The 27,528-nt window shown below is 40.8% G+C and overlaps 2 protein-coding genes across 4 annotated transcripts in view; one reads left to right on the top strand and one right to left on the bottom strand.

Moving 5' to 3' along the window:
• Nucleotides 1–16,907: 16,907 nt before the first annotated feature.
• LOC307169706 (extracellular superoxide dismutase [Cu-Zn]-like) overlaps nucleotides 16,908–27,528 on the bottom strand; it is a 128,613-nt gene continuing 117,992 nt past the window's right edge. The window contains exons 1-2 of one of the 2 annotated variants that reach the window (XM_079890476.1): nucleotides 18,125–18,196; nucleotides 16,908–17,677 (exon numbers count right to left, since the gene is read on the bottom strand). In XM_079890476.1, coding sequence (XP_079746602.1) covers nucleotides 17,009–17,677; nucleotides 18,125–18,181 — 726 coding nt within the window. In that variant the 5' untranslated portion in view covers nucleotides 18,182–18,196 and the 3' untranslated portion in view covers nucleotides 16,908–17,008. Of the gene's footprint in view, nucleotides 17,678–18,009; nucleotides 18,029–18,124 lie in introns of those variants that run through there. The other variant, XM_079890477.1, reaches the window with a different exon arrangement.
• LOC307167606 (extracellular superoxide dismutase [Cu-Zn]-like) lies at nucleotides 19,949–21,317 on the top strand. 2 transcript variants are annotated; one of them, XM_079886845.1, is made up of 2 exons: nucleotides 19,949–20,076; nucleotides 20,576–21,317. In XM_079886845.1, exon 2 carries the CDS (start codon nucleotides 20,591–20,593, stop codon nucleotides 21,242–21,244), a length of 654 nt encoding a protein of 217 aa, XP_079742971.1. In that variant the 5' UTR covers nucleotides 19,949–20,076; nucleotides 20,576–20,590; the 3' UTR covers nucleotides 21,245–21,317. The 2 variants fall into 2 exon arrangements, with proteins under 2 accessions (XP_079742971.1, XP_079742970.1); XM_079886844.1 differs by having other exon boundaries at nucleotides 19,949–20,071; nucleotides 20,576–21,316.

Here is a 27,528-nt window from a genome sequence, read left to right as displayed (position 1 = left end):
AAACTCATTCAGGATCTTGATGAAGCCTCAGTGATCATGACTGTGACTGACAGGAGCATCTGACGGTCATAGCCTATTCACACACAGCCTATGTGAAACACAAAATGCATGTAAAACCATAGAGTATAGAAGAACAAGAGGCGAAACTGACTACGTCAGACTTCCTACTTCCGCTAATTTCATTTCGCTCCTGTAGTCAGTCTGAGATAGCAGCGTATCTTTCAGTTTTCCACTGGCCTGAAAACAGCCGGGCCAATCAGCGAACAGAGGGCGGGCTGAGAGCCGTGACGTAGACACTGATTGTACCGTGGATGCGTAGATTTACTTCACATAATCTGCAAAAGTCATTCACAGCCATGTTCACTCCGGTATTTCGCTCGATGGTTTTGTTTTCACATCATACATGTGTTTACAGTGGAAGTTAGATGCGGCTGAGCAGGCGCATAACACACGCCATAACCAAACGTTATGTGATTGGCTTACGGGTAACCAATGATTTTAAACTTCAGACAAGCGTTTTTTCTTTTTTGCAGATTAACAGGACTATGATTTTACTGCAAATAAACCGTGGTAAAAATAGAAAAGCCCCGGCTAATTGTGGTTGCTGGTTTTACTAATACAAATAATAAATTGAAACAATGGAAAAAATATTAACTTTCTTAATATTGGATAAGATTACTACTCAATATTCTGTTAAACATGGCCTTTATAATGATTCTTTACTGATTATATTACAAAGAACCAACTAAACCAGTTTATATTTACTATAATGATTGTATTGTTTTTAAAATGAATAAAAATATCAGAAACCATGTAATTGTTTCCATTAAATCATTTCCCCCACCATTACTATGACTAGTTAAATATTCTGCGCTTCACAATGTAAATCACACTGCACATATTCATGCAATAGTGAAAGAATCCACCATTGTGCAGTTATTTTTTAACTGATTAAACATGTGAATGAATGAATCAATGCTTATAAGTGGTTATTTTTCATGCCTCTGCTTGACAATATATATCTTTGCATACTCCAATATATGAAGTGCTGTGAAATAAATAATTGTCGTACAGCAAATCTCCACACAAGCACATTAAATCAAGGAAAAACAATCTTGACTGTACAACTACAGTCCAAATGGAAAACTCTTTTATTATTGCTAAGTGTTCAAAATGTAAGCAGAGTAAAGCAAACAGAAATGCAGATCGACAGTCGCTGAATCAGATGAAAGCAATGACTTCAAGTGCAGAAGAGGCCAGAAAGGATGGAAACGAGTCCAGTTGCTTAAATTACTGGACAATTTAAAACATTATTAAACATTGTATTTAGAAGGTGAGTAAAAATGATGAACAGAAAGTCTTTATTGTCCTCATATTGTGCAATACACTGAAATTTGGCCTGCCTTCTTGCTAATGACAAATATGCTACATTTGAATGACACAGTTGTTGTAGGAATTATTATTGACCACCAAATGGTGAAGTTCAGCACTGTGTCAAAAGCTTCGAAGCACCAACGCAGTTTGTTGTATCTAGTTAGAGATTTCATCAGCCCCTCCTGTGGTTGTGTAACTTGCTCTCATCTGAACATCTGAACCCTGCTAGAGTTACTGTATAGTTACACAATCCCACAGTGAAGGGTTGTGTAACGTGTGTGTGAAACATGTCTGAGAAGACACACCTGCTCTGAACGATGGATATTAGCTCTGAAGGATATATTTTGCACATGAGAGTATTTCTGCTGTTAGTCTCCCTTCTTTATTTTCTGGATGCCATTAAAATCTAGAAATAAAATCATTACATTATTAGTGATACAAATGTATTTGCTACTGAAGTCCCATGACTCCTGAATTATAAAACAGTTTTTAAAGTATTCTAAAGTAATTATTAACATCAGCTCCAGCTTGTTAAATCAAAAAGTATTTGCACACACTACATGAGTGTCTCTAAAGAGGAGATTGAATGGGGTGGATTGGAGTCCACTGCTGCTTCAATGTATATGTAATGAGTGATTATAATCAAGGTATTAATCAATATTTTTACTTCTAAATATCAAATGAGTTGAATGACTTCTCTGGAGATTTTACTTTGTTATAGAAGTTACCAGTGTGATTCCTGAAATGTTCTTTTCATGTATTCTCTAATGTCTGTATTTGATATCTGAATGCAATAACAGTGCTTGCTTATTTAGCCCGGCATCCAGAAATGAAATCGGGACTGGTTTTGTGTTTGAGAAAGGTCTTATAGGGACATATAGGGGTCATTGAAGCCAATAGTTTAAGGGACCATTTCTTTGTTAAAGCCTTACTTTCCAGTTAGACTAAAGTGTAGCTCTCCTTGAGAGAAAAAAAGTTGTTATCTTGATGTTTTGTTTCTCTCTCTCTCTCTACACTCTCTCTCTCTCTCTCTCAAAGTCAATAAAGCATGCAAAGACTTTGGATTTATTCTGGTAAACATGTTTATCGATGATGGTGTGGAGGGTGTAGATGTGGTCAGATGTTCTGTGTTTGGGCAGAAAACCAATCTGACTTTTGTCCAGAATTGTGTGGGCTTTGAGAAAAGTTTTCCAATCTAGAGGGCAGGTGGTAGGATGACTGGAGATTAGGCCCAAACTCGAGGCACGATGCGTCCACTGAAAGAGCAGATCAGACAGATCGCCAACTCTCTGGACCGATGCCAGAACCAGCAGAAGGGCAGTCTTTAAATTCATCAACTGGGTTCAGAGATGATCACGGCTCTATTGTGGTCAAACTGTGAGTTCTCACACAGCAGCATGGCTGGACTGGCCATTGGGCATACCGGGCATTTGCCTGGTGGGCCGACGTGCTTTATGGGCCGATATATCTTATACTCATAATTTTTTTTTTTTTTTTACGGCCCATAAAATTTGTATATCGGCGGCCCATTCGTTTTGTTTTGTTTTGCTTAATTGGCGGCGCTGGGTTTGTGCCGGTGTAATGCATTGGTCAAAGTCAGTGTTAGTTTTTTTTTTTCTGACAGACCAGCCCATGAAACACGTAGATCAGCGGCCCATTGGCTCTTTTCTTGATTGACACTGGGCTGGCCCAATCACAACTTTAAACGAGTGAGCGAGCGTGCAGCAGCGTCAGTGTGTATCTGTCAAAATAGTCAGCGAGATGGAGAAGAAACGCAAGGAATGTGCAGAGAAATAGCGTGAAAAATAGAACCAGGCCCTTAAAGCAGACACTGTAAACTGTGTCAAAATATATGTTTTCTGACCTTCATCAGCTCCAGTGGCAGATGATGATAGAGGAGGACGGAGGATCAGGAGAGAGATGAGAGAGTGTAGAGCCTACGGTAAGCAGAACTACTTTCAAAACACTTAGGCCATGTCATGATGGAGTGTAGGAACCCATAACCCAGTTACAGATTATTTCCACATCTGCAAAGTTGACGATTACCGCAATTCACTAGAAATTTAATAAGAGGCGTTTGTAAACCATGTTTTCCGCCAAAATAAAAGCTTGATGCAGTTTGCGTCAAAATAAAAGATCATGTGCTTATCTCTTTCAAGTATAGAAATTGGTACAACACTAATTATGAAAGTTTCCTTTATTTTTTAGTGCATTTGTTTTACAAAATATGGCTATTACTGTCATTGGATTAATATTATAACTATTATTATGTAGTAGGTGTAATGTAGACACTGTAACTAAAAGAGGTTTGAATTTTTCTTAGTTTAATTTGCACTGAAAATGGGTTGGAGCTTTTAATTTTGAACTCTCAAAGTGCACCAGATTGATGAATTTAACATTAAAATGCACAAAATTTTCTCACGGGGGGGGCATGCCCCCGAACCCCCCTACAAGGACCGAGGTCCCACCACCATAGTTTTAACAAAAATCCTGTAAGAAACACTTGTATTGCTATGCCAATGCAGCTTAAAGCTTGTTTTAGGATTCACCACTGTGGAGTATAGTTCAACTGTATTAATAAATGTCAAATTTTGACTTATTTCATCTGTTAACTCTCACTCGTTCCTATACTCATTACATGGCATTAGTGGTTTTTATGAATAGGAGTTGGTATGCATATAATTAAGGTCGTGCAAAGATGGGTGGTGTTTATGATCATATAGTGGGCCGGTCTGGGCCAAAATGCCCGGGCCGATTTTTTGTCCCAGTCCAGCCCTGCATGTTGGTGCTGTCACACTCCTGACAATCTGAGTGTGTAAATCATGCTAGAGTTGTTATTTATTGACACTATACCACAGTTAAGTGTCTTTACATGTGTGTGAAACATGTCTGAGAAGTGCATATTGTGAACCGCACTGGCTCAACACACATCTACTCTGAACACAAGGATATTCTTTTGCACACGAGAGCATTACTGTTAGTTTCACTTCCTTATTTTAGCAGTTTCCTGCATGCCGTTAAATTCTAGAAATAAAATCATTACATTATTAGTGATAAAATTGTTTTGTTACTTAAAAGTTATCCACTATCCATGACTCCTGAATTATGAAAAAGTAACATGAGCGTCTCTAAAAAAGAGATGAATCTGTCTCAGGGAGTGTTTCTACACATGGATTATAATGTGCTGTTCACTCTGAGGAACAAAGATCAGATCCAGCCTCCTTTATCAACACTACAGATGTTCTGGAAGATAGATCTGGGATGTATTTCTCAAGCACCACTGATTTAACTTCCGCCTCCCTGAACTTCTGGTTTGGGCATGAGGAACTAGCGGCTGAGTTTTGATAAAGGCAGAGATCCGACTCAAACTCCTCCGCCAGCTCCACCTGTGAGCCTCATAAACAAAGCAGTGGGACTGGACCGCTATGTGCAAATGCTTTGCTCCCATCCCTCTTAAAGAGAGCCAGGCGGGAGCGGAGCTTCTTCACTGTGAATCGATCGCATTGAGTACAACCAGACCCTCGAGAGTTAACCCAGCGTGCTTTGCTCCAAAACAGATCACACATCATCAGGTGTAGTGGAGCATTTCCATGACGTGATGCACTTTTTAACCCAACCAGCCATCTGTGTGACACTTTTACAGACAAACAGCTTTCTGAAGACAAAAGAGCTGATGATGTTTTACAGCCTATCAGGGCACCTGTGTTATGAGCCGGAGTTATTTGTCATTTACTCATTGATTCCATTCTGTCCTGTGTAGTGTTTGCGTAGGTGCATGTGCTTGTTTGTGTTGCAGGTGGGCGGTATCTGGTGATAATTAGTTGGACGCTGCGATTGGTTCTCCTCCACACCTGATCCAGATATAAGGACCGCCCCAAACACTCAAGATGGCCGACTATTGTGCCATTGTTGATTGTTACCACTTTGCTATTGTTTGTATCATCGTCTATGCTAGTGTGTCGTATTTGAGAGTTTGTGAGTGTTTATTTGAGATTGTGCTGTGAGTGTTTATTTGGAGATTGTGACTGTGATTTTGAACCTCTGTTTATCCTTGTTAACTGACCCACGCCTGTTTGACTACGATTTTGGATTATGTTTTGCTTTGTTTGCTACGGACTTTACATTAATCTCCTGTAGATATTTGTATATATGTTTTTGCCAAATTAAGGGAGGTAGGGGGTTTGACGCCATTTTGTTTTGTATATCTTTTCACATTGTTTTTGGTTTAGGGAGGTAGGTAAGTTTAAATTGTATTTTGTTTTCTTTTGTTTTAGGAATTGTAGAGGTTACCCAAAAGATTGTTTTTGTTTGTTATTTTGGCCTTGTCTGCCCCTGATGCTTAAACCCTTTTAGAAATAAACACTTGTTATTTTTGATATCTCTCTGGTGGTGAGACTCATTCCTTTTCCTGTTACGGCTGACCCCTAGTGGTCGTAACACCTGTGATGTCATCTGACTGCTGTAGCCAATCAGAAATCGAATTTCTTCTTCCTTTCACTGCTCGCCTAACAGACATTTCTTGCTGGATGAAGGACCTTCAACTAAACCTTGCTGAGACAGAACTGCTCATGGTGTCGGCCAACCCAACACTTCATCACAACTTCTCCACTCAGCTATGGATGATCAGTTGAACTTCACAGACCACAGTGCTAGAACTGCAGATTAGCCTTATACAACATTAGGAGGATCAGGCCCTTCCTATCAGGGCTTCACAACTCCTTGCCCAAGCGCTTGTTCTCTCCAGACTGGACTATTGTAATGCTCTCTCCTTCCAGCATCACTGTCATACCTCTGCAACTGATCCAGATGCTGCAGCAAGAGTGTGTTTATCGAGCCGAAGAGACACACGTCACTCCTCTCCTCATAAACCTGCACTGGTTTCCAACAGCCGCTCACACCAGATTCAAGGCCCTGATGTTTTCCTACAGAACAACCACTGGCTCTGCTCCTCTACACCTAAACTCACTACTCCAGACCGATGTGTCTCCAGAAGCTTGTGTTCTGCAGGTGAACGGTGTCTTGTGGTGCATCATCTCAAAGAGACACAGAATCACTTTCACAGACCTTCACCTGGACTGTTCCTGCTGGAGGAACGACCTGCCGAACTCAACCTGAGCTGATGAGGCTTTAGCCATCTTCAAGAAACGGCTGAAAACACATATTTTCATCAACACTCAACCCATTAATACTCACACTTACTATTCTATATTACGATACATTACGAGCTCATGAAGAGGAACAAACATCTCAGGAAAGGAGACTTATTAAACACAACTGCAGAGGTTTATTAAGAGAATTATAGCAATCATTCAAAATGAAAAAAGATGCTAAAAACAGGAATGAACAGACAAGGTAAAAAACACATTTTAATCTAAACATGATTATGTCACTATAAGTGCTCAGAGTTTTTTCTCTGTTTTCTGAGAAGAAGAAAATAAAACAATGAACAATCCTCTGTAAGTTTCTGCTATTGTAAATATTGCTGCAGATTGGCTCTAAACTCATCAGTATTTTATTCTAATATTGTGGGCATCTCTATTTCCTCTGGGTGCTTCGAGTCCTTCCTCCCTGCAAAATAAAAGCATTGACTGACCTCTCGTATGTGTTTTTATCATGATTGCAGATTGTTCCAGATCAGATGAGTGTGAATCATCAGATTGTGTGCGGCTCAAAACTCACCAGCTCTTCTTGCACAGATGATCTGAAGAAGAATCACAGTAGGAGCAGCAAACACTGCCATCCCAACAATACTCACAATCACTGCAGGAAACATGAGAGGAAGAAGAGAAACTGTACATGACTGAAGTCAAGGGTATTCAACTATCAACAGTTATTGATGAAGCATTTACAGACTGACTGATAGTTTAATGTTATAAAGCTGTCAGTATAAATGAACGTGTCGTACCTCTGTATAATGATCCAGCAGTCACACTGACTCCAGTTTCTGATGCTGGATCAGCTGGATCTGTGGATCACGTCTGTTAGTTCAGTTCAACACATAATGCCACATATACACAACATCATCATCACATAATACTGGAGCTTCACATCACAGAAATGATGAATATGTGCACGAGTCTGTCATCTATTATCTTCTTACTTCACTCTCAAGCTGTCAGGAGGAGAATGGCAGTGGTTGAGAAGAGACTGTACTGTATTACTGTATTACTGTATAGCTGTATTACTGTGTTACTGTATTACTGTATTACTGTGTTACTGTATAACTGTATAATCTATTCCTGGTTTATATGAGAGTGAAACACAGTTGAGCTTCTGCAAATAAACCTTCAGCTTGAATGAAGGACATAAGCCTTATAATTCCTAAAGCCGACCTCCTACATGGGTCATACTAGGCTTTAATACACTCGTCTGATTTATGCAATATATCATGTATGACCCATGTAGGAGGCCAATATTGGGAATTATAAGGATTGTTATGCAGTTTATGACTTTGACCACTAATATTTTACAACTCCAAAACGTATGAAGCCATCAGAAAGAGTAGAGCCAATCTGTGGAAGTTTTCACAAATCTGTCAGAAAAGAGTGTTTTCTCACCTGAATACTTGACAGTGTATCTGACTGAGGTCTCGAGTTGATTTCTGAGAGTAAGCTGACATCTCCACTCTCTGTTGTCATCTTCATTCAGGAGTGTTGTAGTCAGAGAGATAATACAGGGATATTGATCTGATGATGATAATATCTGATATCTGGAGTCTGTCTTCAGATCAACACCAGCCTGATTCACCCACAACAGCTCAAATCCATCGTAACTGACCAAATCATCACAGTAGAATATAGTATATGAATACAACTGACAGGAGAGAGTCACAGAGCGGCCTGGACTGATCGCAGTCTGTGAGGATGAAGATGATGATGAAGAAGATGATGATGAAGATGATGATGATGGAGACACTGAAACTGAACTCAAGACACAAATCATATACTCTTCAATCATCATCTGAGTTTAAAGGGAGAATCTGCCCTTTTTAAATTGACCACATAATCATAAACTTACCATGAAGAACATGCAGAAAAACATCAGCATCGGGTCCTTGTTTTTCTCTATTCACATATTGACTGCATCTGTATAATCCATGATCTTCTACTGTGACGTTCTTGATGTTCAGAGAGCAGTCAGACTCCAGACTCAGTCTCTCATGACTCTCTGTGTCTTTATTCTTTATCCCTCCAGTAATCAGTAGAACATTCCCTGAATGTCTGAATCTGTTCTCGTAGGTCCATGTAGTTGATTTGCAGTCAGAAAGAGTATTATAACAGGACAGACGGACATTTTCACCAGAACTGATGAACACATTAGTCACTCCACTGGTTCCTGAAACACAGTATATCTCAGTGATCATTATGATATATATTCATAAATGAAACATAAAACACACCAGCATAAAAAGCAGAAGTTTTAAATCATATTATTTTTCCTGACTTAAAGCAAACAACACACTCTCCAGAATAAACTATTAGTCTTTATCAGAGAGCTGTTCAAAACACTGACACACTCTTAATATGAAGATAATTCTTCATCATCAGATGTTTGAGTGACACTATGTCCAGTATCAGGAATAATACAGTATGATCTGTGTGTATCAATACACAACTCTGAGATCAACACAACGTGAATGTGTGCAAGAATAAACTGAGCATGTTCAAATGAACTCTTTCCAGACTAATTCCACTAAATGTCTTTAGAGAAAATACAGATTTCTTTACCTGTGAGAAGTGAAGAGAGAATGATCAGTCCCAGCAGACACAGATCACACTTATCAGCCATTTTCTGTTTCTGTCAGTCTTCCTCTTCATGATATATAGTTACAGCTCCTCCTTTAAACATCAGCAGCTCCTCCTGTGGTTATTAACTTCCTCTCATCTGACCAACCGAGTGTTTAAATCCGTTGCTTTATAGTGACATATATAGACTGTGTATTTTAACACTGGGGATTTTGCTCTGTGGTCTTTAATGGTCTTGACTCTGAGTGACACTCAACTTTCCTCTACAAAACCCCCATGTAATGTATTGAGTGAGTGTTGATAGCACCCTCATCAGTCTAAACGCTTCCCTCCTAAGCGTCAGGCACCCTGGGCCTAAGATAATACTGGACCCTGCACCTCAGACGCAATCCTGATCATCCAGGAAGGAAGAGGGGAGGGTTTAAGATTTGGCTTAAAGAAAGGCTGTCGCATTTGACGATGACATCACAGTTTTCTCCAGAGCGGCTATGTATATAAATTAACTAAATTAATAGCTTTTTTAACACAAAAATGAACCATCACTGAACTTACTAAAGATGGGATGTGACGCTGTTTTCTTCTGGAAACAAACTTTGTTGCATTATTTTCCTGTTATCACTGTAAAGCTGCTTTGAAATAATCTCCAAAAAGTCTCAAGTGTTCCTCCAAACTCCCTGTTCAGTTTCGGCTGTTGGAGTAGATGTTGCAGTTGCAAGCTGTGTTCATGTTCATGCACCCATGCAATTGACCGCTGTTAGCACTTTTCCTCTTCCAAAAGCCACGGGCGTCAGCTCCCTGCCCAAATGCAGCGAACTGTCTCCAGAAATAATTCAGCCCCGGGCCGAGGATGGAAAGCCATCCCAGGCGTGTCAGAATGGGTACTGGACACAGTGACACGAGGCTACTCGCTCCAATACGCTCGCAGACCACCCCGATTTCTGGGGCATAGTCAACACTTCGGTAAGAAGCGACATGTATGAATCGCACCCTCATGAGACGGCCGTTCAAGATGATAACTTTGAAACAAATCCTCTCTAAAGTACGTCCAGGGGATACGACTTTCATATGCATACTTTCATTAGCCCCATGGCCAATACCCCTGAGGAAAGACCTTCTTCCCCGAGGAACTGGACAATCTGTCTTCCCCAGCCCGAGCTGTGAGCCCTCCATGTGTGGCCCCCTCAACGGGATCTTACGGACCTCCCAGTGAGAGTCCCAAACACCATCTGTGAGTCTAGAGATGATTTGTAAATGCTCTCCGTCAGCGCTTCCTGCCTTGAGATTGGGCCTAACGACTCCAAAGTTGTCCTCAAGCCCAGGCACGGATATGTGCCCAAAGTGCTCTCTACTCCATTCAGAGCACAAGTTATTTTGCTGTTTGCTTGCGGAAGACGAGCAACAACTACACTTACTCTGCCCTGTACAGTATAGGCAGTCGGAGCAGCTCTTCGTATGCTTCGGTGGCCGCACTAAAGGGTTTCCAGTCACGAAACAGAGATTCTCCTGCTGGATAGTGGACGCTATTGTATTGGCCTACGCTTCAGTGGGCCTTCAATGCCCCATCGGAGGCATGGCCTCTCCCTGGGCGTGGACCAGTGGTGTGTCAATTGGAGACATCTGTGCGGCGGCCGGCTGGGCACCTTCATTCTAATTATTGGACAAAAAACTCCCTCACGTAATAACCTGTTAAGTCTTCGTCGTCGGTTAGGAACCTGGGTGTGCTCTTTGATACCAGTCTTTCATTTGAAAGTCACGTATCTACTATCTGTAAAACCACATTTTTCCATCTTAAAAATATATCTAAATTACGCCATATGCTCTCATTGACAAATGCGGAACAATTAGTTAATGCGTTCATGACCTCAAGGCTAGATTATTGGCCAAAATTCCGGCCAGTTGATAATACCTAGAATATCAAAATCGACTGCTGGCGGGAGATCCTTTTCCTATTTAGCACCAAAACTTTGGAACAGTCTTCCTACCATTGTCCGGGAAGCAGACACACTCTGTCAGTTCAAAGCTAGACTAAAGACACATCTCTTTGACATAGTATTCACGTAATACATTATAGACTTCTATAATTCAATGTTAGGCTGCATAGATTAGGTCAGCTGGAACCGGGAACACTTCCCATAAATCCTGATGTACTCTTTACATCATGAGAAGAATGGCATCTACGCTAATTTTAGTGTTTTTGTTTATCCCAAGGTTTTCCCGCAGCCTGCCGGATCCAGGCCGTATCCAGATCCGATGAAGGACCTTCGCATGGACCCGATGACAACGCAGTGCTGAAGTGCCAACTAGTCTCTCCCTATGGAGGATCCCTTTACCACTCTACAGATAAAGCGTTGTCGTGAAAATTTGTTTCGCGTATCTACCCCGAAGTGAAAAATTTTAATTAAATTCTGTATCAAAATTTATAAGGGACCAGCACGCAGCGGTCTTTCTGCCAGTGTTTGGAGGTGTCTCCTGTCTCACTGCAGGGCCAGCCTCCATCTAAGAGGCACAGCAGTGAATCTGGCTGTTCTGGAGACAGAGCGCTCTATGATAAGTGGAGGCTTTCACAATATGCTCAAAGGAAAGACTATCTTCTCGGTAAGTCTCCAAATCTATTAATACAGCATTGGCACCCATTAATTCAACATTGATTCCCTGTGACAAATGACTTGCATGAGTAAAGTCTTGTCATTCTGTCTCTCAGGTTACTTCAGTCTGTGGAGGCCTTCAGCCGCAAAAGTGGCAAGGCTGATTGGTCAGGAGGGGTGGACGACCAATTGCCCCAAAGCAGAGGAGGTAGTCGAGATGTGGAAGCCGTCCACCAAGCAGAAGGTCGAAACCGACCCTCATGTGCAGCACTGTGTGGCTGAGCAGGCCTGGACAGGTCTTGCTATTACAGATTGTGGTCCTCCCAAAGGTTTCGCTAAGAAAACCTTTCAGTTATTTTCAAGGCAAGAAAATAAAAAAATGTAAATTGTCCCTTTTAACAGCCATTAACTGCACCAAGAACTAGAATTAAATCCTGAAACGTTTGTCTACATGCAAAGTATATTCAGTAACTCGAAATGTAATGTTTTCCTAATTACAGGAGTGGTTGCGACCAGAAACCTTTTTAGTGGTGACATTGTCTGTGATTACCACGGCAAGGTCATCATCACAGCATCTGAGGGGAGAGCTATGATGGAGGATCTGAAGGAAGAGGCCGGGTACCTTTGTAAATCCGGGGAGAAAGGCCTGTGCATTGATGAGCCTGTATGACTTTATTATTTATTTTTGGAGATTGGTTGATAATGTTACATAGGCTAATGTGTTATCAGCATGATAATGCCCATCAGTTGTGCATGTGCTGGAATAGTAAAATATATGATAACTAGATGTACCGCATCGCGGTGCAAAATATGACCGCCGCTCAGGCCTGCACTGGCTTTCCACAAAAATAAATGACGTGGAGTAATTTGGCTGTATTGCGTGTTTATGTATATACCTAAAAAAAGTAATAGTATGTGCATGTCTGTGTGTGTGTGTGTGTGTGTGTGTGTGTGTGTGTTTGTGTATGTGTGTGTCTGTGTGTGTGTGTGTGTGTGTGTGTGTGTGTCTGTGCGTGTATGTATGTGTGCGTACATGTGTGCGCGTGTGTGTTTGTGTGTCTGTGCATGTGGATTTGTATGTGTGTGTATGGGTGTGTGTCTGTGCGTGTGGATGTCAGTGTGTGTGCATGCTTGCGTTTGTTTGTATTCCTGCATGTGTGTGTGTGACAGTATCATCCTAAACCAGCAACCCTTCGCTCAACAGCACCATCTACAGGCCGATGAGTGTACAGTCACTAAATGTGCACATAAATGAATTTATTTTATACCCCCCCCATGGATGAAATTCTACAAAACTTAGCAGAGGATACCCCCAGAGGATGTCAAGGTAATCATACACATGAAATATGGTGCAGTTCTGAACATCTCCACTCAAGATAGGGGCGATTAAAGCAGAATAATATTGCATTTTCATTTTTTATGGGAGGGGCGCAAATCACAAATGAGTGATTATGGGCTAGGTTGATGTGGGCCCTTAAGAGTGGGCCCTACATACCATAAAAATTTCTTTATCCTCGGTGCCACGGTTCAGGTAATTATTTAGGAAAAACTGCATTTTTTTGAGTTTGGGGGGGCCCAGCGCGGGGGGGGAGTGGCCCCCGGGGACCAAACGAAATTTTTCCGTAGAAGTGTATAGTGGGGCTACATGCCCACCAAATTTCATGTTCCCCGGTGCTTCAGTGTCCCTGGTATCGTTGCCGAAAAATTTACGGGGGCCCCAGCGCGCGGGGGGGGGGGGGAGTGGCCCCCGGGGACCAAACGAAATTTTTCCGTAAAAGTCTAGTAGACCAACATACCATAAAAATTTCTTCATCCTCGGTGCCACGGTTCAGGTAGTTATTTAGGAAAAACTGCATTTTTTTGGGTTTGGGGGGGCCCAGCGCAGGGGGGGAGTGGCCCCCGGGGACCAAACGAAATTTTTCCTTAGAAGTCTAGTGGGGCTACATGCTCACCAAATTTCATGTTCCCCGGTGCTTCGGTGTCCCTGGTATCGTTGACGAAAAATTTACGGGGGCCCCAGCGCGGGGGGGGGAAGTGGCCTCCGGGGACCAAACGAAATTTTTCCGTAAAAGTCTAGTAGACCAACATACCATAAAAATTTCTTCATCCTCGGTGCCACGGTTCAGGTAGTTATTTAGGAAAAACTGCATTTTTTTGGGTTTGGGGGGGCCCAGCGCGGGGGGGGAGTGGCCCCCGGGGACCAAACGAAATTTTTCCTTAGAAGTCTAGTGGGGCTACATGCTCACCAAATTTCATGTTCCCCGGTGCTTCGGTGTCCCTGGTATCGTTGACGAAAAATTTACGGGGGCCCCAGCGCGGGGGGGGGAAGTGGCCTCCGGGGACCAAACGAAATTTTTCCGTAAAAGTCTAGTAGACCAACATACCATAAAAATTTCTTCATCCTCGGTGCCACGGTTCAGGTAGTTATTTAGGAAAAACTGCATTTTTTGGGGTTTGGGGGGGCCCAGCGCAGGGGGGGAGTGGCCCCCGGGGACCAAACGAAATTTTTCCTTAGAAGTCTAGTGGGGCTACATGCCCACCAAATTTCATGTTCCCCGGTGCTTCGGTGTCCCTGGTATCGTTGACGGAAAATTTACGGGGGCCCCAGCGCGGGGGGGGGGGGAAGTGGCCCCCGTGGACCAAACGAATTTTTTACGTAAAAGTCTAGTAGACCAACATACCATAAAAATTTCTTCATCCTCGGTGCCACGGTTCAGGTAGTTATTTAGGAAAAACTGCATTTTTCGGGGTTTGGGGGGGCCCAGCGCGGGGGGGGGGGAGTGGCCCCCGGGACCAAACGAAATTTTTCCTTAGAAGTCTAGAGGGGCTACATGCCCACCAAATTTCATGTTCCCCGGTGCTACGGTGTCCCTGGTATCGTTGACGGAAAATTTACGGGGGCCCCAGCGCGGGGGGGGGGGGGCTGGGGAGTGGCCCCCGGGGACCAAACGAAATGTTTCCGTTAAAGTCTAGTAGACCAACATACCATAAAATGTCTTCATCCTCGGTGCCATGGTTCAGGTAGTTATTTAGGAAAAACTGCATTTTTGGGGGTTTGGGGGGGCCCAGCGCGGGGGGGGGGAGTGGCCCCCGGGGACCAAACGAAATTTTTCCGTAGAAGTCTAGTGGGGCTACATGCCCACCAAATTTCATGTTCCCCGGTGCTTCGGTGTCCCTGGTATCGTTGACGAAAAATTCAGTAAGGTGACAAAAAAAAAAAAAAAAAAACTTTGACAATCCCTATATAATAATAGTTTTTTACTTTTTTTTGAAAGGAATGTAGGTTGCTCACTCTCACCTCTCACTGCAACTCGCACTAAGAGGGCACGCAGCAACACAGACAGAAATCAGAAAGAGTAAGTACATATTTACCCGCTATTTTACAGATGTTAGTTTAATTTTGAGTATATACTTCGTGATGATACAAATGTACATGTGCCTGTGTGGCTTTGCAAAAATTGTGGTGTCATGTATGCACAATATTACAATTAGTGATTGGTAATGTTAACATAAAATAGCTTATTTTTGTTGTTTTATCAACATGCTGATTGCCCATCAGTTATGCATGTGATGGCATAGTACTTTGTTAAACCTTTATTAATATTGTAATTTTTATAGGAATGTGGTAGCATCATTCTCACCTTCACCTGCGACTCGCACTGGGAGGGCACACAACAGGTGTCGTTCAGTTTTGAGAACAACTGAAAAGTACACTTATTCCCTTTCTTTCAGATATTAGTATAATTCTGTTTACATATTCCGATTTTACATACTCCAAACATTATGTGTCTGTATGGCTTTGCAAAAAAAAAAAAAAAAAAAAAAAATCCATCCATATCTTTTCAATATCTGGGCACTATTTCTTTTAGTGATTGAAATACAGTTGTTGTATTTTGTGTAATAAACATGCTCACAGTTGTTTGTTTTACAGCTATAAAGATGATGGTGATCATCAGACACCTGTTGCACAGAGGGCCAAGACAAACATTCAGACAAGCAACAAGCAGTCTACTCTATCATGGAAAACAGAGACTGACATTGATATGGTTCCACAAACTCTGAGATTCCTGCCTGCACGGGAACCTGGCCCACAGCTGAGTCCTGCTGACGCACACACTCCTCAGAGTCTCTTCAAAATGTTTTTTTCTGAGAATGCAGTGTCAACTCTGTGCCACTACACCAATGCTCAGGGCATAAACATTTACTGTGAGATACCTGCCTTTACTTTTATTTATCGCTCACAATTGCTTTATTTATAGCTGACTGATTATTTATCTCAAAACTGTGTGCGTTGAACTTTTGCATTTGGATGGCTATAACAAGGTCATTTAGAAAATGAACTCGAAAGCCTTTAAATCCTAAACAAAAACTCAGAACTTCACGAAAATTGGTGAGCATATGTGAAATAACATTGTAAACAAGCATGCACAATTTTATGGAGATCAGACCATAGGTGGCGCTATAACTGTTAAAAAGCTTTGAAAAACATATATTTCCTATGTTAAATTGGCTGGAAATGGTCTTTTCCATGTATGATGTCAGTGGTTAAATGGTTGCCAAATAAAACTTAATGTCTTTTATGCATTTGTGCTTAAAGGCCTTAAATGCTTGAACCCCGATAAATGCTGCTTGAGCTTTAATTTAAAATTGGAATTTCTCTGAAATTAAAAATCTTTGGGAACTTTTGGGATACTGGAAGTACACAACTGCAGGAAATATATCACACTTTGCAAGTGATTTTTGGTCATTTTATTTTAAAAAAAACCTTACATATTGTAGCTTTAAACACCTTACTTTTTGATTCCCTGTTAACTGTAGTAACAAACTGTCAGAATAATATACCCATTTGTTGACATTTAGCGAGAAACCTTAGAATTTAGAAAATAAAATCGTATGTCAGAGGTTATGTCTACCTTCAACAATAAGGGTGTCCTCCCTTGAGATGTAGCCACATCCTCCAGTGTCATATTGCATCAACCAAAACCATTGTATCATTTAAAGAAATAGTGTATCTTTAAAGACCATTGTCATGCTCTTAAAAGTTTTAACCCATTGAGCACAGTAAATCAAACTAAACGGCCCACTTTGCCTGCATTCACCCTACATTTATTTTTAAGAGTGCATTTACTATTGGGAGCTATGGCCAAAAAGCCTCTGAAAAGACCAAGAAAAACAAACATGGGAATGTTCAGGTTATGAAATTTACTTTAATGTAGGACACATACAAAGAATACACAAGGAAAATCATGATTATCCTATTTGAATCTGCCCTTCCACCATATCCGACTCCCTCATCTTTGACTCTCAGTGCCTTCCTCCACATGGTTTCTTGGGGGGCACTTCAGTCTTCTGCCACAGACTTGGAGTAGTAATACCAATCACACCGAGAGCAATTCTCTGTCCAGCATTCCCACTGAGTTTACTCTCCTCATCTGAACCCATTCCCAGATCATCCTCCTTCTCATGAACCGCCACCGCACGTCCCAGAATGGAATAAGGCCCAAAGAGCTTGGCGTCTGGAAGCGTCAGGAACTGCCTTATAACTCCTTTCTCGGAAGCAAAGTTGCCCAGGTCTCCAGGATGATGAGGGTGGTCAATGCCGTTTGGATTATAATGAGGACCAACAGTGATGCTGCCTTGACTGAGGTCTCCATACTGATGGATGTGCATGGCACGCTCTTGACGATCGATGGCAGGCAAACCACGGAGGTTGATTTTCACTTCTAAATCTCCATTGGGGAAGACCTGCTTGAAGAGGATTTGCCCAAAGATCTTTGGCTGGTTACGTGGCAAATTGGGGCTGGGAGTTACTTCACAAGTGGCATAGATGGTGTTGTCGAACTCCACGACTTCCGGCTGTGGAGCTTCGGCAGGCAAACACTCCTCCGTGTGGAACTCTCCTCCTTGTATATGCAGCACCAGCAATATCAGAGGGAATATTAGGATGATTTTCTCCATGTTGATCTTTAAAGCCTACAATGAAGAGTGGATTCAGTGAAATCATGCCATTTGGTTTAAGAATGTAATATTTTTGATAAAAGGTCAAAGCTTTGTTGCAGGGAACTTTGAGAATGGAAGTTGCATTAGGTAAAATGGCACAACCAGATTAGTTTGCAACGGAAAACCATACAAGAACCCAGACAGCAACCAGATCTGGCCCACATCTGGGCCGTGTGTAATCCATGTGTACCAGATGTGGGCCGACACCATGTTGCTGTCTAGAAAACTCTATAATTTTTGAATTGCTATGTACCCTTGTGAAAATAATAAAATAAAAAATGCGCTTATTGGTATTGGATGTGTACCTGTAGTATCTTGAAAGTACAAAAATAATAATAAAATAAAATAAAAACCCGTAGGTCCACTTGCAGATAAGAACACTGATGAATTATAAAAAGCCACTTAAGTGTACACACGTACACTTTCATAAGCGTCACACCTGCCAGACAAAGTGCCTATGATACAAACCAATGACATACAGGTGGATGTAATCACACTAAAATGAGTCCAGGCAAAGGTTTATGGAAATGGAAAAGGTCTAGGGAGAAGTTCCCTCTGGTGGCCATGATAGGGCTTCTGCTGGCAGGAGTGACATTAACCCCTTACCTGACAGGGATCACTGGTGATCCCAGATTATTTTAGTTCAAAATATGTTTGTACATGTACACTTAAAAAAAAAAAAAAAAAAAAAAAAAAAAAAAAAAAATCCCAAACAGTTTTACTTTAAAGTACATTAGGTTTTAAAAAATATTTTTGTTGTGCTTTAAAGTACACTTAATTTGATCTGTTGTAATCTACATGTTATTCAATATTAAATCTAAAGTTAAGATTTTCTGATTCTGATATTTTTCACAAGGACAGGAAAATAAAAGAAAATATCTATACTTTTGCTGAAACTAAACTTTTTTTATTTGTACTAAATCAAGTCAGTTGATGGAGAAAACAAAAACAAAACAAGCCTAAAACAGCAAAGGTGCACTACCGTACAGCTGAAAAGTTGTCCTCAATCCGTGTGGCGTCTGAATATCGCAGTCACAAAAATACTACAACACTTAATCCGTGTGCAGTCCTGACCTGGGGTTGAGAGAATGTTCCTTTTGGCTGCTCTTATAGGAACTCATGTTGAGCTACAAGTTAACCATGATAGTCTGTTAGTCACTAATTAAGTTCACCTGTGTTTCATTTAGCTCCCTTTGTTTGCCTGTTGATATATAGCACTCAGTTTATTCAGTTCTTTGATTCTTAGTGTACAATTCCACTTGACGTTCATGCTTGACTCCACTTCTTATAGCAGATATTCATCAAACATAAGTGAATAGCTGACAGTTCTTCCTTTTTAAGAAACCATTTCTACAGACTCTGATGTACCAAGCCTGACAAGCCTATATTACACATGCAATTGGACTGTTATTTGCAGTTTTTTTACGATTACTATGGCAGATTTTTCAATACTTTTAACAATTTTCCAAAACTCTTAACACGGTTAGTTAGCACTACACCCGTCCATGTAAACTATGCTATTAACACATTTCGTGTTGCTTTAACACAAAATGCATACAATAAACACAAATTTAAAATGCTTAAACTTCTTTTACACACAAGCTCAAACAAGACCAAAACAATGGATTTGTACTGCCAAATTTACCAATGCTTTAACACTGTATGTCAGAACAGATAACACCATGTTCTAAACCTAACCTAACAGGCTAAAGTCAAGGTAAACAGCTGCTTATATTGTGAATTGAAACACAAATATATCCCCTGTATTTTATCCTATTGCTACTGAGAAACAGCTGATTGAGTTATGCAATAATATAAATCACAGCTGATTCCCATCTAGGGATATACATTCTATAAAGCACTCAGAGATGGGGCTTTTTTTATTGAATTTCTACAGCAAAAGACCTACACCTGACCTACACCTCAAATGCAGTTTAGTGTGATAGTATAGACTGCAGAAAATCAATAAAAAAAGACCCATCTCAGAGTGCTTTATAGAATATATATAAGAATGAATGAGTGACAAATGAGTCACCAAATGAAGAGAAGAGGAATCTATAGCAGTACTTCTTTTAATAAACACAAAACACTGGAGAACACATTGTGCAATGCAAGACAAAGAACTGAATAAACTGAGTGCTATATATCAACAGGCAAACAAAGGGAGCTAAATGAAACACAGGTGAACTTAATTAGTGACTAACAGACTACCATGGTTAACTTGTAGCTCAACATGAGTTCCTATAAGAGCAGCCAAAAGGAACATTCTCTCAACCCCAGGTCAGGACTGCACACGGATTAAGTGTTGTAGTATTTTTGTGACTGCAATATTCAGGCTCCACACGGATTGAGGACAACTTTTCAGCTGTACGGTAGTGCACCTTTGCTGTTTTAGGCTTGTTTTGTTTTTGTTTTCTCCATTCCATTTTCTCCATCAACTGACTTGATTTAGTACAAATAAAAAATGTTTAGTTTCAGCAAAAGTATAGATATTTTTTTACCTGTCCTTGTGAAAAATATCAGAATCAGAAAATCTTAACTTTATATTTAATATTGAATAACATGTAGGTTACAACATATCAAATTAAGTGGGGTACATAGCAATTCAAAAATTTGAGTTTTCTAGACAGCAACATGGTGTCGGCCCACATCTGGTACACATGGATTACACATGGCCCAGATGTGGGCCAGATCTGGTTGCTGTCTGGATTCTTTTGTGGTTTTCCGTTGCAAACTAATCTGGTTGTGCTATTTTACCTAATGCAACTTCCATTCTCAAAGTTCCCTGCAACAAAACTTTGACCTTTTATCAAAAATATTACATTCTTAAACCAAATGGCATGATTTCACTGAATCCACTCTTCATTGTAGGCTTTAAAGATCAACATGGAGAAAATCATCCTAATATTCCCTCTGATATTGCTGGTGCTGCATATACAAGGAGGAGAGTTCCACACGGAGGAGTGTTTGCCTGCCGAAGCTCCACAGCCGGAAGTCGTGGAGTTCGACAACACCATCTATGCCACTTGTGAAGTAACTCCCAGCCCCAATTTGCCACGTAACCAGCCAAAGATCTTTGGGCAAATCCTCTTCAAGCAGGTCTTCCCCAATGGAGATTTAGAAGTGAAAATCAACCTCCGTGGTTTGCCTGCCATCGATCGTCAAGAGCGTGCCATGCACATCCATCAGTATGGAGACCTCAGTCAAGGCAGCATCACTGTTGGTCCTCATTATAATCCAAACGGCGTTGACCACCCTCATCATCCTGGAGACCTGGGCAACTTTGCTTCCGAGAAAGGAGTTATAAGGCAGTTCCTGACGCTTCCAGACGCCAAGCTCTTTGGGCCTTATTCCATTCTGGGACGTGCGGTGGTGGTTCATGAGAAGGAGGATGATCTGGGAATGGGTTCAGATGAGGAGAGTAAACTCAGTGGGAATGCTGGACAGAGAATTGCTCTCGGTGTGATTGGTATTACTACTCCAAGTCTGTGGCAGAAGACTGAAGTGCCCCCCAAGAAACCATGTGGAGGAAGGCACTGAGAGTCAAAGATGAGGGAGTCGGATATGGTGGAAGGGCAGATTCAAATAGGATAATCATGATTTTCCTTGTGTATTCTTTGTATGTGTCCTACATTAAAGTAGATTTCATAACCTGAACATTCCCATGTTTGTTTTTCTTGGTCTTTTCAGAGGCTTTTTGACCATAGCTCCCAATAGTAAATGCACTCTTAAAAATAAATGTAGGGTGAATGCAGGCAAAGTGGGCCGTTTAGTTTGATTTACTGTGCTCAATGGGTTAAAACTTTCAGAGCATGACCATGGTCTTTAATTTAAAGATACACCATTTCTTTAAATGATACAATGGTTTTGGTTGATGCAATATGACACTGGAGGATGTGGCTACATCTCAAGGGAGGACACCCTTATTGTTGAAGGTAGACATAACCTCTGACATATGATTTTATTTTCTAAATTATAAGGTTTCTCGCTAAATGTTAACAAATGGGTATATTATTCTGACAGTTTGTTACTACAGTTAACAGGGAATCAAAATGTAAGGTGTTTAAAGCAACAATATGTAAGGTTTTTTTAAATAAAATGACCATAAGTCACTTGCAAAGTGAGATATATTTCCTGCAGTTGTGTACTTCAAGTATCCCAAAAGTTCCCAAAGATTTTTAATTTTAGAGAAATTCCAATTTTAAATTAAAGCTCAAGCAGCATTTATCGGGGTTCAAGCATTTAAAGGAGAAGTTCGCTTTTAAAATGAAAATTCTGTCATCATACAGTATACTCACCCTCATGTTGTTTCAAACCTGTATGAATTTCTTTTTTCTGCTGAACAGAATAGAACATATTTAGAAGATTATCAGTAACCAGACAGTTTTTGGGTCCCAATGACTTCCATAGTATATATTTTTCCTACTATGGAAGTCAATGGGACCCAAAAACTGTCTGGTTACTGATAATCTTCTAAATATCTTCTTTTCTGTTCAGCAGAAGAAAGAAATTCATACAGGTTTGAAACAACATGAGGGTGAGTAAATGATGACAGAATTTTCATTTTAAAAGTGAACTTCTCCTTTAAGACCTTTAAGCACAAATGCATAAAAGACATTAAAGGGGGGGGTACAATGGTGTTTCATGTATTCAGAGTTGTTTACACTGTTAAAGAGATGGATTCTCATGCTAAACATGGGCAAAGTTTAAAAAATATATTTTGGACGAATAACGGAGAATTTCTGTGCCGAAAATCTTACTTCCGGGTTGGTACAAGTTTCGGCTGCTTTTTTTCGATCGTGGATCTAATGACGTAGATCAGAGTGGAACTCCTTATTTGAGCATTTCTCTCGGAAAAGCGCGCCCGCGCACACGTCGACCAGAGGAGAGCGAGACCGCGCACATCAACGCGCTTCAACAGGAAATCATCGCCAGCCAGCGCTGCATAGGATTTGTTCAAGAATGTCTCCAAAAAAGTGTGTATTTGGATGTGAGGGAAAGCTTACCGTGTTCAGCTTTCCAAAGAACCCAGTGTTACAAGAACAGTGGATGCAGTTTGTTTTTCCGGGGCAGCAACGGAATGTAGGAAGTGCGGTTATGTGTTCTGGTCATTTCAGTGATGAAAGTTTTATTAACAAGGCCTCGACGCTGGATTTGCAACTCGTTTGCTATTAAAACGTGGTGCGGTCCCAGTGATAAAAGACCCCATTCATGTAAGTACAACTGGATCGGATTTCTGTCTTTTGCTGGAAAGCTACCGCTTGACTCTAACGTTATAGCTCCGCCTCCAGGAGCTTGGCTTTTTCCGGAGAGAATCGGAAAGCTGTATTTTTCTTTTATAAATATAATAAAACTAAACACTTTTTGGAGATATTAAGGATGCACTACTACTCTATAGGTACTCAAGATTAACATGAGATTAGGTGAAACTGTGCATGTTATGTACCCTTTAAGTTTTATTTGGCAACCATTTAACCACTGACATCATACATGGAAAAGACCATTTCCAGCCAATTTAACAGGAAATATATGGTTTTCAAAGCTTTTTAACAGTTATGGTCTGATCTCCTTAAAATTGTGCATGCTTGTTTACAATGTTATTTCACATATTGCTCACCAATTTTCGTGAAGTTGTGAGTTTTTGTTTAGGATTTAAAGGCTTTCGAGTTCATTTTCTAAATGACCCTGTTATAGCCATCCAAATGCAACGCCCGTAAGGAGATGGAATGTTGTAGGACCCTGAAATTCTAGGTTTGTGTGGTTTTGGAGGGGTCTGGTCCTGGTTTGGGTTAGGTTTTAGTGGTTTTGGAGGGATCTGGTCCTGGTTTTGAGTGTTTTGGGTTAGGTTTGAGTGGTTTTGGAGGGGTCTGGTCCTGGTTTTGAGTGGTTTGGGTTAGGTTTTAGTGGTTTTGGAGGGATCTGGTCCTGGTTTTGGGTGGTTTGGGTTAGGTTTTAGTGGTTTTGGAGGGATCTGGTCCTGGTTTTGGGTGGTTTGGGTTAGGTTTTAGTGCTTTTGGAGGGGTCTGGTCCTGGTTTTGAGTGGTTTGGGTTAGGTTTTAGTGGTTTTGGAGGGGTCTGGTCCTGGTTTTGGGTGGTTTGGGTTAGGTTTTAGTGGTTTTGGAATGGTGTGGTCTTGGTTTTGAGTGGTTTGGTTTGGGTTAGGTTTTAGTGGTTTCGGGGGGGGTCTGGTCCTGGTTTTGAGTGGTTTTGGGTTATGTTTTAGTGGTTTTGGTGGGGTCTGGTCCTGGCTTTGAGTGGTTTGGAGATACTGATATCTGGCTGAATTAGAATTATAGAATATAGAGTTAGTGTCAATATCTCATGACCCACACATAACAGAGACATCAGAGTAGACTCCTTGGAAACCTCCTTGGTTCTCACCTTTCCAAGGAGTCTACTCTGATGTCTCTGTTATGTGTGGGTCATGAGATATTGACACTCTTATTCTTAACCGGAAGTGGCCGTATCTCCTAATTAGAAGTTCTCATTGAATCATGAGAGGTGTTATAAGTTCCGAGAAGCTTTGGCATGGCATGGCACACACCGGCGCCATCTTCAACCTTCATGATTTATATATTTATATAATGATGTTGATGTTCCAAAACAAGTAGCGTAGCAAAATACAGTTTCTGTCGTGTTTTATTTGCCATTTTGTAAAATCCCATTGATTTCTGTTGGAGGACTCTTTGCTCGTTGATATTACTGCGCTACCGGAAACGGAAAAGACGCTTCAGACTCAAATATCGAGTGGAAGTTTATACGCAGTTGTGAGGTATCTGAAAAAATAGTTCCACTATAGCAAATAACACGGATTGAAATCATACATTGCGCCGATATATTTGTTTTTAATCATCAACGAACACCACTAACCACTCGGTGAGTTACACCGATCAGCTTACATACCGGGAAAGGAAAACACAACTGCCTCAAGGATAAGAGAAAATGCCTCTTCTGGAACTACTTGCTGCACTAACTGCCACAGACTTTTACAAAGGATTGCAGTTCTTGAAACAAAGTTACTTACGGGACCACCAAACCAGACGGAGCACACAACAGAGCTTCGTCATGAACACCCTCAGCATATAGCCGGTGAGTCCCATGAAATTAGTGCTCCTCGACAAGTAGAGAAACAAGCCGATCGACTTACTAATCGATGGCACAAACAGGGAGCGAGTTCCAAAGGCACTCGAGACATCAGATTGTCACGAGCATCACATATTGCCGCAGTAGCATCCTCTACCCGGCACACACCGGCGCCATCTTCAACCTTCATGATTTATATATTTATATAATGATGTTGATGTTCCAAAACAAGAAGCGTAGCAAAATACAGTTTCTGTCGTGTTTTATTTGCCATTTTGTAAAATCCCATTGATTTCTGTTGGAGGACTCTTTGCTCGTTGATATTACTGCGCTACCGGAAACGGAAAAGACGCTTCAGACTCAAATATCGAGCGGAAGTTTATACGCAGTTGTGAGGTATCTGAAAAAATAGTTCCACTATAGCAAATAACACGGATTGAAATCATACATTGCGCCGATATATTTGTTTTTAATCATCAACGAACACCACTAACCACTCGGTGAGTTACACAGTTTTAAAAACGAACGTTAAGGGTTGTTTTAAGGACATGTTTGTGCATGCCCGTAGCCAGCCACTCTGAAGCCGTCAAAGGCGATTCTGAACGAGTCAAAGAGTCGAGACAGGACCCATCGTCACACACACACACACACACACACACACACATACACACACACACACACACACACACACACACACACACACACACACACACACACACACACACACTCAATCCACAGTTTTCTCAAGCCCTAACCCGGCCCCATTCCGAGACCAACATCAATATCACTGTAAGCTCTCTCTGCTACACGCGCAAAAACACACACACACATGCACACACACGCTACTAAGAGGTTCAATTTTATTATAGGCCTCAAACATAACTACCACCACCGACAATTATGGCCACAAATATTAATACAGACTGTCCATTACAGAGAGGCATATGGATGCAGTGGAGAATATTATATAGCCAAATGTGATCCAGCAGTAAATAAAGATTTACGGCCAACCTTTTCTTGATGTCAAGTAACTTTACTGAAGAACAACGTTTCAAAGAACTTTTTAAATTAAAAAAAAAAAAAAAAAAATGTTAAATAAAAATAAAACCTAATATATATATTGTTACGTCCAGAGACGAAGTGATTTATTGATTTATATGTACTTCTAATGTGTCTTGTCTTTTTTTCTTTTTTTTTTGCTCCTTCTACTGAATCTGCCTGGCAGGTAGCTGATCGCTCCCAGCTGTAACTGCTTACCAATTAAGAGTGAGCCAGCATAAAAGCAGAGCTCCAGCTATCAGACAGCGAGAAAACGTTCCCCCAAGAGCTTTCTCCAGAGCGTTGTCTTCCTCCTGCCCAGCCTGTTGTTGCAGCTACAATTGGTGGTTATTGGGCTGCTGATTATTCTTTTTTTGGTATTGTAGTTTTTCTTGTTATTGTTTCATTGTGACACTTTTTCAAACACTTACTTTTTGTTATGTTAGTTAAAGAGATATATTCTTTATCTTTTGAGTTTATGTTGCTTGATTAATAGCTGCTATTATTAACATCCTCTTTAGCAGCTATCTTAATGTTTGCTCATTTGTGTTTTGGGTTTATTGGTTTTATTTGGAAGCTGTAGGGAGGTGGATGCCATTTTGTTTTAACCTGTTTTCTCCTGTTTTGGGGCTAGTAAGGGAGTTAGGGTATAACTCTGTTATTTTTCTTTTCTTTTCTTTGTTAGTCTAGTTAGAGGTAAATATTTCAGTTATATTTGTCTTTTGTTTATTATTTTGGCCTTATCCTCTCCTGAAACTATTGCTTCCTTTTGTGCTTTTTTTTCATATTTGTTCCACGAGCTGTGAAATAAAATCCTTTTCTGGATACTTGTGGTTTGTGGTGCTGTGGCAGGACTTAGACTAACGCTCTTTAAAATTTGGTTTTACTTTTGTTGCGTCCCCATTTACCCCTAGATTTATGTGGGACGTAACAATATATATATATATTAATAAAAAAACTCATCACAGCGTGTTGAAATAACAAGGTCACATGAGACACATCCTCTTCTAACCGTACACACACTGGGAACTATATTCTCAGAAGGCGAAGCACTGCTACTTCTGCGGAGGGATTGAATCGGATATTCAGTGCACAGAGGGGCTGATAGTGATCAAGGCCTGTAGGCAGAGATGTGTGTACTTCGGGGTCGATGAACTCTCACACCTTTAGTGCGGTGGGGGGAGATGTAATTATCTGATTGGTCAGCTTGAACGTCTCTCATTTGAGTTAAAGTCACATGGTCAGGACAAAGATATAATAAGATTGCAACTGTTGCTTTGTCTCTCTTCTCTGGGTCCCTTTCTTGGGGCTCTCTCTCTCTCTCTCTCTCTCTCTCTCTCTCTCTCTCTCTATACACACACACTCTCTCTCTCTCAATTCAATTCAATTCAATTCAATTCAATTCAATAAAGCTTTATTGGCATGACAAAAATACATTTGCCAAAGCATGAAAACGACATATAAAATGATTTTGAACATTTAGTACAGAAAATAATAATAATAATTCAATTAAATAAAAATAATAAATAAAAATAGTAAAACAGTTTATGAACATTTAAAAATTCTGTGAACAACTTAGAATTCAGTGTGTAAGTGTTTGTGTGTTTGTTTTGTGTACGAGCATGTGTGTGTGTGAGCGCATCACTGATTGGTCGTCAACTCTCTCTTTTTGTGACAGGCATCGATGTATCTTGCCGCTAGTG

Source organism: Squalius cephalus (assembly GCF_949319135.1).
Source record: "Squalius cephalus genome assembly, chromosome: 1".
NCBI classification, from domain to species: Eukaryota; Metazoa; Chordata; class Actinopteri; order Cypriniformes; family Leuciscidae; genus Squalius; species Squalius cephalus.
Note: the sequence above shows the minus strand (reverse complement) of the source record. Positions and strands in the feature narration are given on the sequence as shown.